The 13,516-nt window shown below is 54.3% G+C and overlaps 1 protein-coding gene across 1 annotated transcript; it reads right to left on the bottom strand.

Moving 5' to 3' along the window:
- Nucleotides 1-2,214: 2,214 nt before the first annotated feature.
- Nucleotides 2,215-12,855, bottom strand: CEACAM16 (CEA cell adhesion molecule 16, tectorial membrane component). Its single transcript, XM_055082124.1, has 8 exons — nucleotides 12,843-12,855; nucleotides 12,207-12,263; nucleotides 8,878-9,222; nucleotides 8,078-8,353; nucleotides 6,854-7,132; nucleotides 4,451-4,777; nucleotides 2,545-2,620; nucleotides 2,215-2,425 (listed from the first exon to the last, which is right to left on the bottom strand). The coding sequence occupies exons 1-7, from the start codon at nucleotides 12,853-12,855 to the stop codon at nucleotides 2,556-2,558; spliced, it is 1,362 nt and encodes a 453-aa protein (XP_054938099.1). The 3' UTR covers nucleotides 2,215-2,425; nucleotides 2,545-2,555.
- Nucleotides 12,856-13,516: the final 661 nt, after the last annotated feature.

Consider the following 13,516-nt stretch of genomic DNA (forward strand, 5'->3'; position numbering starts at 1 on the left):
CTAAGGACACTGAGGACAATCTGCTTATGATTACCTTTTATGTGAGAGAGAAATAATCTTTTATCTATGTAAGCTACTCTTACATGTACCAGTTTCTCTTTTATCTTATATATTAATGTCCTCTCTCTTTGTTGTTTGTGTTATTTCCAGTCTCTCTTACTAGCCACTGAATAAAAATTCTAACTGATATATATGTTACTGACTCTTATGTGAATATGGAGGGGTGGGGAGAATATGGACGCTATTTCCCATTTTGGGGCTGTTCCTGTTGTTGGGGTTGAGTATGGGCTTAAATCTATCCTCACTTCCTAGCTGTGCCATTGTCTGGAAACCTCATATTGGAGAACACTGATTTAGCTAATAACTTTCAAACTCCATGGAGCTCCCTTAGTGCCCACTCAGGTGGGGCAGAGTCAGTGGACAGAACTTTTAGCTCTCTCCTTCCTTCGTTGGCCAGAATTGGTCACATGGCGACCAATAGCTGCAGAGCAGTTGGGAAAGTGAGTACCTGACATTTTCAGCTTCTTTTATGGGAGGCAGTGCCTGCCATCATGAAAGAGGAAAGGGGAGTGGCTGTTGGGGAACTATTCTCTTCCCTCACTATATATATTTATTGAGCATCTAACCTGCTCTACTTCAATCAGAACAGTTTCTCTTTTATTTTATATATTAGTCTCCTCTGTCTCTTGTCATACTTGCAAAAAATTTGTCTATTTCATTGGTATTTTCAAAGAACCAGCTTTAGGCTTTATTGACTAACTCTATGTTTTATTTTATATTTCATCCATTTCTGCTTTTACTTTTCTTAATTCCTTACCTTTTTACTTTGGTTTATTTCATGGACTTTTTCTAGTTTTTTGAGTGGCAACCTTATTTTGCTCAATTTCAAAATCTTTTCTTTTTAGTACTCTCAATGCCGTTAAGCATTTAAGGCTATCATTCCCCCTCCAAGTGCAGCTTTGGCCATATCCCACAGTCTGTCTCTCTCTCTCTCTCTCTCTCTCTATATATATATATATAATGTTTTCACTGGCAATTGCTTCTGGTTGGTATTTTGCATTTTAATTGCCTCTGTAATCCAAGTATTATTTAAATTTAAGGATATTTTTCAAAAATGTGTAGAAATTTGGTGAGGGGGAGGACTAAAGCTTTTGAATTGATACCTACTTTTATTGCATTGCTATTTTAAATAATATATTGACCTACCATGTAAGTTCACATTTGAAGAAAGGGCTCTGAGGCTAATAAAATGGTTTGGAAAACTCTAGTCTATCCTAAGTCCACACATTTTTACTGAAGGACAAATTGAGAGTCTAGTGAATCCATAGCAAATGCAGGATTCTAACCCAGATTTTATAACCCTCATTCTGGGTGCCTTTCACCACTCACCATCTCAGCTCAACATGGCCATCCCCAGAAAGGATCTGTCTTGAAAGTTTCTGGGAAATCTCTCTACCAGGCCTTTCCATCCTTGCCCAAATCTCTCTCTCTACCCCAAGCCTGGAGTCTGCTATTACCACTTCTGACTAACACCAAGAGTCTCCCCACAGTGGGTCATCTCGGCTGGGTTAGGCTTGCGGCTTACACCCTACTAGTGAGAGGAGTTAGAAGACACACTCCTTCTGGTTCCCACTCCCCTGCTCTCCACCCCTCAACCCCACCCCTTCCCCATTTGAATTCATTTATTCATAGGGGCTTTTTTGTGTGTTTAGAGGAGGAGGGAGATATTTTTAGGACTGTGCAAGTGGTGTTTTAGATACATGGGGTGGGGGTGGGGGAATCCCAGGACAATGGAGGACACAAAAGGGCATCTTTGGTTAAATGGATGAGGGCCAGAAGATGCTGGAACTCTTCTTGAGAAATTTGGTCATTCTTTTTCCTGTGCCCAAATCAGTCCCTGGGTTATGGAGTGAGGCGCAGTGTAGGGGAGGGCCGTGTTCAAACAGTGCAGCTGTTTGGTGCCATAGGAGCGGCACTCTTTGGGCCACTGGGAAGCAGTACCCTCAGATATAACCTGGGGAGATGTGGGAAGGGCCTAAGGCCCTGACATCAAGCAGTGGGGGCTTGGAGCCCTGTGCTTTGGGCACCCCTGTGCATGCATGCAGCCAGACTGAGAATAATCTTGGGTGGGAAAAGAAGCAAGTGTGGTGACCAGGAATGGCAGGGTTGGGAGTGGTGGAAGGAGAGGCTGACACAGGCATGTGTTAACCAGGATGTTTATAGCCTCTGTGGCTCTCCGACAGCTCAGTGAAGGAGCAGGGCCCTGTTGGCTCTAACTCTAGGGTGGAAGCAGGAGAACCGTGAACCATGGTCCTGCATCCTTGCTGGAAGCAAGTGGTCCTCCACTCAGGGGGAGGAAACAAGGAGGGTGGCACGAAGAGCTGGTCTCTCTGGAGGTCTCCAGGGCCATGGTGCTACTCCAGAGCTGTGGGGGAGGATGGGGCACAGGGATGGAGGAGGCCGTCAGGGAGGTAGGGGACCAGGTCCCCAGTGCCCCCATTCCTTCGGCTCCCCGGCCCAACCCCGGCCTCCCAGCGGCCCCACCCGCCCCGTGCTCAGCCTGTGCCAGGTTCAGGTTCAGGAAGGTGGCGTTGGTCCTTGTGCGAGGAAGGGAGGTTGACTGTGAGAAGAGAGACAGAGTGAAAAGGAATTCCGAGGCTTCATCGGGGGTGGCCTGCTGTCATTGACCAGCCTTCTCCCCCCAACGCTGACCCAGAAAACTAGGGTTTGATGAGTGAGTGGGTGAAGGAGGGTGCTAGGGTGTCTGGCAGTGATTGGGTTTCTGATCCTGGAAGCTTCAAGTCTGAGGGAGGGGGGTCACTGTCCTTAACTCAGGGACATGGTTTCTGAGACTACCTGGTCCGATGGGGGAGGCAAGGCTCCAGGGACATGACATCTGGGGATGCTCAGTCTGATGGGGGAGACATTGTTCCTGACTTCTGGGAGCTCCCAGTCTGATGGGGAGGCACGGTCCCCACATCTGGGAGCTTCCAGTCTGATGGGGGAGACATCGTTCCTGACTTCTGGGAGCTTTCAGTCTGATGGGGAGACACGGTCCCCTACATCTGGGAGCTCCCAGTCTGATGGAGGAGACATCGTTCCTGACTTCTGGGAGCTCTCAGTCTGATGGGGAGACACGGTCCCCAACATCTGGGAGCTCCCAGTCTGATGGAGGAGACATTGTTCCTGACTTCTGGGAGCTCCCAGTCTGATGGGGAGACACGGTCCCCAACATCTGGGAGCTTCCAGTCTGATGGCGAGACATTGTTCCTGACTTCTGGGAGCTCCCAGTCTGATGGGGAGACACGGTCCCCAACATCTGGGAGCTCCCAGTCTGATGGAGGAGACATTGTTCCTGACTTCTGGGAGCTCCCAGTCTGATGGGGAGACACGGTCCCCAACATCTGGGAGCTTCCAGTCTGATGGCGAGACATTGTTCCTGACTTCTGGGAGCTCCCAGTCTGATGGGGAGACATTGTTCCTGACTTCTGGGAGCTCCCAGTCTGATGGGGAGACATTGTTCCTGACTTCTGGGAGCTCCCAGTCTGATGGGGAGACATTGTTCCTGACTTCTGGGAGCTCCCAGTCTGATGGGGAGACATTGTTCCTGACTTCTGGGAGCTCCCAGTCTGATGGGGAGACATTGTTCCTGACTTCTGGGAGCTCCCAGTCTGATGGGGAGACATTGTTCCTGACTTCTGGGAGCTCCCAGTCTGATGGGGAGACATTGTTCCAACATCTGGGAGCTCCCAGTCTGAATGGGGAGACATTGTTCCTGACTTCTGGGAGCTCCCAGTCTGATGGGGAGACACGGTCCCCAACATCTGGGAGCTCCCAGTCTGATGGAAGAGACATTGTTCCTGAACACAGGGAATTTCCAGTCTGAAGAGGAAACACAATTCCCACCATCTAGAAATCTCCATCCTGATGGAGGAGATCGTCCCTGTTTCGGTTTGAGAGATTAATTTACCTTCTGAGGGTAGGAATTCTGTTCTCACTCTTATGGTAACGCACAGCATGAAACATGATCCCCCTTGTCTAGGATGACAGTCTGAAGAGGGAGGTGTGATCCACCCTCTATACCTCTAGTCTGATGGGAGAGGTACACGACCATCATTAACCTATTCCCCCAGTATGGTGGCAGAGGCAATATCTCCTGTGTTTTATGGTCCAGGAAAAAGGAGGCCTTACCCTCAGACTACACACTGTATTTTAAAACCTTTGGTCTGGTGTGCCTCTTACAGAAGAGAGAAGGCATGGAAGCCCCCTTTAGTGTCCCCAGTCTGATGGAGGAAGCCTATCTACCCCTGGTCTAGGTCATCAGTTTGACGGAAGAGGCGAGAGCTCCATTTGGGGAGTCCCAAGTCAGATGGAGAAAGCGGAGCCCCTCTTCTGGGAGTCCTTGTCTGAAAAGAGGCCCCCCTCTCCCCGTCCCCTCCCGCACACTCACGGGCCACCTGCAGCTCCACTTCCAGCGTCTCAGTCTTGCCCTGCAGCGTGACGGTCTTGAGTGTGTAGCGGCCGGTGTCGGTGAGGTTCAGCTTCTGCACCAGCAGCGAGCAGTTGGCGAAGCCCACCTCCCGGCCTGTGTGCGCGGGGCCTGCGATCCAGTTCCCCGACGGCAGTTGGCTGAGCAGCCGATTGGGCTCGGAGGCAGGCCCGCGGTACCAGGCATAGACCAGCAGATCCTTGGGGTAGCCCTGTACCGTCAGGGTCACGTCCTGGCCCTCCATCGGCCTGGTCGGCACCGGCGTGATTGTCATGGCGACCGCGGCCGCTGGGGAGAGAGCGAGGTGGGCTGGGTCAGCTGGGCCTGCGCGGGGCAGAGCGTCCCCCGCCCACCCCCGGCCAGCTCACAAATGCCTCCCCCAGCTGGCACTCCCCCTGCGGGTTGGCGGGAGGGAGACAGAGGAAGGAGGTGACTTGTGTGGTATGGAGGTGGATTTTGTGTCTCAGCAATGCCTGCCTGCCAGGGAGCTGTCTTCACCCATCAGATTGAGAAACCCCATTGGGGGCTGTCTCTTCCCCCATTAGACTAGGAATTTCCAGCCTTTGGGGGAATATCTCTCCCATTAAACTGGAAGACCCTAGAGGGTTGAGTCATGTCTCCTCCATCAGATTGGAAATTCTCAGAATATGGGGGCCGTGTCTCCCCCATCGGATAGTTGGGAGCTGTGTACTCCAGGTGTTGTCTCTTCTGTCAGCTCAAGAGACCTCAGAATATGGGGGCTATGGTTCCCCATCAGATTGAAAGATTCCAGAGGGTGGGAGGCCATGTCTCCTCCATCAGATTGGAAATTCCAGATTATTATCAGGCTGGGTCTTTCCAGTCTGGCTGGGGACCCCAGAACTTGAATGGGGGCATGTCTATCCCATCAGACTGGAAATTCCTAGAAAGTGGGGGGCTTGTACTCCCCCATCAGATTGGGAGTACCCCAAAGGTGGGAACTGAGTCTCCCCCATCAGCCTAGGAATTCTCAAAAAAAAAAAAAAAAAAAAAAGCCATGTCTCTTCAAGACCATGTCTCCCCCATCAGAATACAAAATCTCCTCAAGTGTCTCCTGTGTCTCCTCCATCTGATTGGAAGCTCACTGAGGGTGGCTGTCATGTCTCCTTCATCACTGCTAGAATGGAGTATGAGGCATTGCCTCTTCTCCCTGACTGGCAGCTCTTGAATAGGGAGGCTATGCTTCCCTGTTTCAAGGCCATCTCTGCAAGGGCAGAGACCATGTCTCCTCCATCAGATCAGAGTCTCCCCCAGGTGGAAGAAGGGTGGCGTCTCCCTTTCCTCTGTCTCTCCCCTGGCACCTGCCACAGGGGTGCTGACAGTTTAGGAGGCCGTTGGGGGCGCTCTACCCACTCCCTGCACATACCTGCACACCTTGGACACCCCCCATCTTGACCTGCACAGACAGGGCTCTGGACAGCGCCTGAGGTCATCTGGTCCACCCCCCTGTCTCCTGCCGAGACCAGCTGCTAAGGCCCCAGGAGGGTGGGGCAGGAGGTACACTTACCTCTGGGAATGCCATTTCTGCTTTGGGTGAAAGAGTATCCACCCTTTGGATGAGGCCCAGCCTGTTAGTAAGAGGGAGGTAGGAGGGAGGGAAGGACCGTTCCCACTGTCCCTGGGAGATGGTGGCCACTTGGGAAGGAACCAAGGCGGAATGAATGAGGCCCTAATGTTCAAAGCCACCATCCCCAGGGGATGAGAAAATGTCCCCTGAGGATCCTGATGGCTCTGAGAACACCAGCTGTGTCTGCACTACCCCCACCGCCAGGTTGTTTAAGGACAGAGGCAAGACAGCGCCTCTCTCGCTGTGTTTTTCCATTTGCCAGCGACTGGCTGTGATTTTCCAGGAGCGTATGCGTGTACGCGTGTGCGCGCACGCGCACACCGGCATCTGGGCCAGATAACTGGGTTATCTAGTTGGATGCGCTGAGGTTCAGCTGTCTGTTTGGCAGGGAGTGGGTCCAGCCTGGAGCAGCTGTGACAGACTGAATTTAGAACATGGGCACCCATGTGAAGGGACATCCGAATGTTTTCCCACTCTGCAGCTGCACGGTTTGGGACATGTGGCCCATTTCTCACTTTGCCAACTCTCAAGGAAGAGAGCCTGATTTGTCAGTTGCTTTCTGGGTGACAAGGCACAGACTGCCTCTTTTTGTCACCTGGATGAAGAGGGTCCACCTGATATGCCACTTTGTCCCTTGACCAACGAATGGGTTGAGAATCTCTCACTCTCCAATCATCTCTTGGGCAAATGGTGGCCTAATGGCGGGTGGAACAGCCAAAGCTTGAGTCCAACTGGGCCTCCATGGAGAGGCGGGGTTGGTCAGGCTGGGGACGACTCACCAGAGAGTTTGACCACCACTGAGGCAGATCCAGAAAGCAGGGTCTTGGGGTTCTTAGCAATACACGTGTACGTGCCCTCCTGGGCTGCCGTCATGCTACTGATGTTGAGGTGGTCTTGGCCATTCTTTAAGGCCCGCCCGTTGAAGGCCCACATGTACTCAGGCTCCGGGCAGGACCGGGACACGCACCACAGCGTGAAAGATGTGTTGAAGTCGACTTTGATGGTGCAGCCCGTGCGGGTGATGGAATCCTGGAGGATGGCCACGCGTTCTGGGCCAACTGTGAGGGGGGGGGAGGGAGAGAAACGGGGCAGTGGAGGGAGAGGGTGGTCGAGGTGGGCACCCCCCTGGCTTTCTTTCCACCAGGATGGGCCCCTGGGAATATCTGGAGGGAAAAAGAGCTCTGGCCTTTTCGAATCCCACATGGATCTCTAACTTGCTCTGAGATCTTGACAATCACCTTCCCTCTCAGGGGAATCTCAGTTTTCTCTTCTGTAAAAAGAGGGTGTTGGGCCAGACAACATTTCAAGATATTTTTGAAATCTATGGTTCCATTAAAAAAAAAAAAAAAGTCTAAATGGTTTCTGATAAGCCATTCTAAGAGTCTAGAATTCTAGGGTTCCAAGAGCAGATGTTTCTATGTTCTAGGATTCTAAGATTCTAGAAATCTATGTTTCTAAGATTCTAGGGTTGGGTGGCTCTAAGGTTTTAGAATTAGATTCTAAGATTCTAAGAATCTCTGCTTCTAGAGTTTCTAGGATTCCCAGAGTCTAGAATCCCGTGCTTCTTAAATCCAGAATGCCCTGGTTGTAGGATTCTAGGTTCTAAGTTTTTCTACATTGCCGGCCCTCGTGTACCTGAGTGATTTCCTTTCTCTGGATGCCACGCTGCATATCTGCTGCCCCTGGGAATGACTCCATGCTTTGGTTATGTTTTTAATTTTATTTCCCCTCCCCTTTCACCACTCACGCCGTCCCCCCTCCCTTTCAAAACCAGCCAGTCCTGGAGGTATTGATTCAAAGGGAAGGATTATTCCATTTCAAAGGTGGTCTTTTGTCCTTAGGAGATGGATCAAGTGCATTTTATAGGGAATCCCTGGTTTCTAACCCCAGCTGGCCTACTGACTCACTGCATGCCCTCGGGCACTCTGTCCTGGCCTCAGTTTCCCCACCTGTGGGGTTGGGGCACTGGGTATCTCTGCAGGGGCTGGGCCAGGAGGACTCACAGTACACGGTCAGGTTGACGGGCTCGCTGCGGCTGACACTGACCGGGTTCCAGACCTCACACTGGTAGGCTCCGGCCTCCTCCCTGCGGATGCCGTGCCGGGTCAGCACCCGGCCGTCAGGGGACAGGCCGAGGCGGACGGCGATGGGCAGGGTGTCGCCATTGAAGAACCAGCGGACCTCGGCGGGGCTGGGGCTGCTGCATGTCAGGTGCAGGGTGTCCCGGCGCTCCACCAACGCCGTGCTGTTGGTCATGACCACAGGCTGGGCCAGGATCTCTGTGGGGCAACAGACAGAGGGGGAGGGGGCCGGGCACGGCCTGCTTCCAGGGCCTCCCCCTCCCCAGGCAGGGGGCATGACTGGATCCCGGCGGTGCCCCTGAACCCCCAGCCAGAGGGGCAAAGAACAGGATGAGAGGCAGGTTTAATCCCGGAAGCCATCTGGGAGGAGGTGAGCATTTTAATGTTATTTTAGGTCAGTTTTTTTTTTTGATGGTTTTAATATTTTTTAGAGTTTTTTTTTTTTTTTTTTTTTTTTTTTTCAAAGAAGGATTGGGAAGGAGATGGGAAAGCCCAGCTGGGGAAGAGGGGGCTCTGGGGGGGTGTCTCACCATAGACCTGCAAGTGTCCGTAGCCCACCTCCGTCTGAAATTGCCTGTTGAGAGTCTGCAGGATGTAGGTGCCCGAGTGCCCGGGCAGGGCGCTTTAGATTTTTTTTTTTTTTTTTTTTTTTTCAAAGAAGGATTGGGAAGGAGATGGGAAAGCCCAGCTGGGGAAGAGGGGGCTCTGGGGGGGTGTCTCACCATAGACCTGCAAGTGTCCGTAGCCCACCTCCGTCTGAAATTGCCTGTTGAGAGTCTGCAGGATGTAGGTGCCCGAGTGCCCGGGCAGGGCGCCCTGGATGTCCAGGCCGCCGTCGGGGCGCACAGCCTCCCGCCCCGTGTGGGCCGGGCCAGGGGTCTCATCGCCTGTGCTTACGATGTAGCTGGCCACCAGGTAAGACAGACTGAGCGTGGGCCCCGCATACCAGTTGTAGGCAAGCAGCTCCCCTGAAAGCCCTTGGACAGCCAGCGTGACGTTGTCGCCCTCGGCTGGCTGGGCAGGCTCGGGGGTGATAGCGATCTCGGCCCCCGCGCTCAGGAAAGCAGCTGAGGAAAAGGAGCCAGAGGGGTGGGATGAGGTGGACTTGATCGCTCCCCACGTTTGACGGAGGAGGAGACGTGGCTCCTGGCACATGTGTTCCTCCCACAAGTAAGCGCTCAGTAACTGTCCGCCAGGTGTGGAGTCTCAGTCCTGGGGAGGGGGCTGTGATCTGAGGATTGGATTTGATGGGCTGTGCTAAGGATCTAGCCTAAGGCTTTGCGCATAGCAAGCTCCTAGCACACGCTCAGCCTGCAGGACCTTGCATACCGCCCAGAGGGTTCCCCCCCACCCCACCCGCTGTGAGAGTCACTAGGCCTCCACTTACGAGATCAGGCTGCCTCGTGCAGCCCCTGGGCCCTGACTCCCCGTCCAGCGCCCTTCCTCTGCCTCTCCAGAGGCAGAAAGTAGGGCCGTGATTAATACACTCCACCCCTTCTGTTCTCAACCCAACAGATAAGCCCCAAACCTGACTAGCTGGTCGGGGCTGCCTGGGTCTGAATGGCATGTGGTTGCCTGGATTGGGAAGCCGCGGCGGTTCTCACGTAAGAAGTGCTTACATGCTTGGCTTGGTTTCTGGTACTTTCCGTGCTGATAAAGGCTGACTATGAACGAGGCCTCTGGGTCTAGCACTCAGCCCTGCCGCTTTCTGGCTGTGTGACCCTGACCGGTGCCTTGACCTCTCTGAGCCTCAGGCTTCCGGTCTATGGAGTGGGGGGTCATGGGTGGGCCTTCTTCATAGGGTGGTTATGAATACGTGGAAAGCATTTAGAACAGCACCCAGTAAGCACCAGTAAATGCTGCTTGGAATGACCTTCAGATGACCCCAGGAGTTAGGCCCATTTCATAGATGAGGAAACTGAGGCTGAGAAGAGGAAGGCAATTGCCCAAACCATAGCCTGAGGGAGGGGCAGAGTGGCTGGTTACAACTTGCTCTCGTTAAGGCTTCCAGAGCTCAGTAAGAGTTTGCCACCTGAATGAAGGCATAGCAGTGGCTCCCTTGCCCTAGCTTACACCCCCGCTCTTAGAAATCTCCAAAGTCCACCCTGAAAACCTCTCTGGGTGACGGTCCCCGGCCTGCCCCACACCGGTGACTCTTAGTGGAGCAAATTGTGCCTGTGTGAAGCAGAGCTGTCCTCCCGACGTGCTGGATTTCCGGCTGACACCTTCCCTCCCCAGGCCGGGGATCCCCTCCCTTCCCCGAGGCCGTGGGGGCTGAGGTTCTGGGGGCGCCATTCTCGCTCACCACCGAGGAGGAGCCAGCTGCATCTGGTCAGCACCATCTTTCACCCCAGACCCAGCTCTTGGAGACAGCGGCGTTGGCGGCCCGATGCTCCGAGACCCTTCCTGGTTGGGGTTTGGCTCCGTCTGGCGCCGGACCTGGGAGGGTTCGGTGATTTGGAGCCGGGGGAGATCACCTGAATTTGGAGGGATCGAGTCACCGAGGATCTGGGGCCCCGTTTGGGTACCAGAGCAGGTGTGGCAGGCACGGGCCAGGGGCCACGACCCGGCCAGGCCTCCTGGGGCGCTGCCTAAACTTCTTTGTGCCGAGGGCCCAGGTTTGGTACCAGGAGAAGAACCAGGTCATCAGGGAGGAGGAAGGAGGGGCAGGGGAAGATTTCAGGGCAGTTCTTACCCACGGCCCAGGCCCTGGTCTCCCTGGTGAACTTGGGGGTCACCAAGGGATAAAACCCATCTGTTGTGACTGCCGTTTTCCCAGCCCCAAAGCTGTGGGTGACCTTTAGGTGTCATCTCAGTGGCTTCCCTGTGATGTGAGCACTTTCAGAACCCCCACTGGCAGATGGGGAGACTGAGGCGCCAGGTAAGGGCTCTGACTTACCCAATTTCCTGCAGGCGGGGGAGGCCTGTGTGGCTCTATTTCCAGAGCCACACAGAAGGGAAGGCTGGTGGCTGCACCCTTCCTCTGGGGCTCTGCTTCTTGGCCTCCTGCGGGGGCTGAGAAATCCGCATTCTCTCTCTTCTCCTCCTGAGGCCTTGTTCTTTCTATATGTCAAATGGGTGTACGTGGAGACTTTGGGGCTAGAGAGAGTCCAGTTTTGACCCTGGCTCTGCACTTACTGGAAGTGGGGCTGGGAGCAGCCCCTTTCCTGAGTCTCCATTGACCGCTCTGAAGAAGACGGATGGTGTGGCCCCTACTCAGGGTTGTTGAGAGCAGATGCTACATGTCAGGAAGTCAGCCAGCACCTGGCAGAGTCGGGTCCCAAACAGGAGGTGTGGTTGACGTTACTGGACCTAGTTCCACTGTTCCCAGCTTCCGTGACCTCGGGCAAGTGATGGAGCCCACTGGACCTCAGTTTCCTCATCTGTAAAATGGGAGTCATGATAGTACACGCCTCATGGACTGTTGTAAGAAATGAAATGAGTGAACTCGTGTGAAGTACTTACCACGATGCCTGGCACGGAGCGAGGCTCAATAAATCACTCATTCATTTATCCTACAAATATTTAGTGAGCATAGATCGTCTGCCGGGCAGGCACTGTCCTAGAGGCTGGTAGGTAAAATCCCTGCCCTCATGGGGCTGACATTTGCAGGGTAGACAAATAAACAAAGTCTATTTCACATTGGATGGAGATAAGTGCTTGGGGGAAAAATAAAGCCAGGAAGGGACTTCCCTGGCGGTCCAGTGGTTAAGACTCCGTGCTCCCAATGCGGGGGCCCGGGTTCAATCCCTGGTGGGGGAACTAAGATCCCGCATGCCACTCAGTACGGCCGAAAAAGAAAAAGAAAAAGGAAAGAAAGAAAAAAAAAGCCAGGAACGGGGGCTGGTGATTTTTGGAGTTGGGGGCAGAGTTGGGGGGTCAGGGAGGATGTCTCTGGGAAGATGATGCTGGGCGGAGGCCATGGAGGGATCTGGGGCAAAAGCATTCTTGACAAACGTGTTATTATTGGTATCTTAATGGCTTCTGGGTCCTGGTTTCTCCAAGGCCCGAGCATCCTGCTTCTGGGCAGGGGGCCATACCTGTGGCTCACCTGTCCCGTTTTGCTCCTCCAGCACCTCGTCCTGAGCTGCCCTGGCAGGGAGGGGCTCTGACGTGGGGGTAGTGTGAGGTGAGAGGGGTGGGTGCGGCCAGGTGAGTTGTGGGTGACCTGGCACCTCCTGCTGCCTTCACCCCTCCCGTGACCTCACCTCACCCTTCTCTGTCCTGGCCCAGCCCTCTCCCCTGAGCCCGGGACCTCGTCCTAAGTGTCATTCAGGATGCCTCCCCCCCTCCCCCGATGTCCCTGGGCACCTCTCCCTCACCCTGTCCCAAACTGACCTCGACAACATCTTCCCCCAGACCTGCTCCTCCTCCCTGTCCTCTTATCAGGGATTGGCGCCACCATCCACCCGTCACTGGGACAGAGAGACTGGGCCTTGTCCCTGAAGTCCAATCCCCCTCTCCCCACTGCATACCACACCCTATCATGCCTGCCTCTTAAATGCCCTGTGTACCTTTGTCTCCCTCCCCATGGCCCCTGCCCTGGTCCAGGTCTCCCGACCGCCCACCTTGTCTGGCTTCCCCTCCCCAACTCCTCCCTGGTCTCTGGCCCTGGTTTGGCCCCCTCGTGGTGCCCAGAACCTGCTATGGCTCCCCAGTGCCCTCAGGAGAGAGCCCAGCTCCTCACCGTGGCCCTGCATGGCCTGGCCCCTGCCTGCTTGACCAGCCTCACGGAACATCCCTTCCTTCTGGGAACTCTCTGCTCCAGTTATTCTGCCTCACTTGTGCTCTCTCTACCCAGCACATCCCTGCTTCCCTCTGCTCTATTTCATTGCCTATTCAACAACTCCTCCTCCTCCTCCTCCTCCAGGAAGCCCTCCTTGACTCTCAGCCTGGGTTAGGTGCACCCCTCATCCCCAGTCCCAGCCCTGACCACCCTGGGTCCTTACTGTCAGGGGGTTGGTCTGTTTCTTCAAATGGACTGAGTCGTGGGAGGGCAAGACCAGGGCTGTTGTGGTCACCACCGCGTCCCCAGCACTGCCCAGCACAGGATCGGATACAGAGCAGAGGCTGAGAGAGTGTTTGTGGAACTGGACACCAGGGGTAGGTGACACAGAGAGAGGAGTCTCCAGGGAGGTCCAGATTTCTGGTGATTTGCCGTCTGGCTCAGGAGCGAGAAGAGTTGCGGCTATTAGAGACTTGGGGGCAGATCCCGGCTTTTGTCCAGACTCCGCCATGGCTCCATCCCACCCACAGCATCACATCGACCCTTCTCTGCTGTCCTTGCCCTTCCTGATCTGCTCCCAGCCTTCACCTCCCCGGCCCTTCCTCAGGTGCTCCCGGACACGAGCCCAGATTTTT

This window comes from Physeter macrocephalus, unplaced genomic scaffold (assembly GCF_002837175.3).
Source record: "Physeter macrocephalus isolate SW-GA unplaced genomic scaffold, ASM283717v5 random_18, whole genome shotgun sequence".
In the NCBI taxonomy this organism is placed as follows: domain Eukaryota; kingdom Metazoa; phylum Chordata; class Mammalia; order Artiodactyla; family Physeteridae; genus Physeter; species Physeter macrocephalus.

Excerpts from the sequence above, each read along its gene's own strand:
- CEACAM16 (XM_055082124.1), bottom strand. Across the intron at positions 8,354-8,877 it reads CGGACACTTGCAGGTCTATG|AGATCCTGGCCCAGCCTGTG; the intron begins GTGAGACACCCC and ends GTTGCCCCACAG. Across the intron at positions 2,621-4,450 it reads AGTGGAGCTGCAGGTGGCCC|TCAACCTCCCTTCCTCGCAC; the intron begins GTGAGTGTGCGG and ends CTCTTCTCACAG.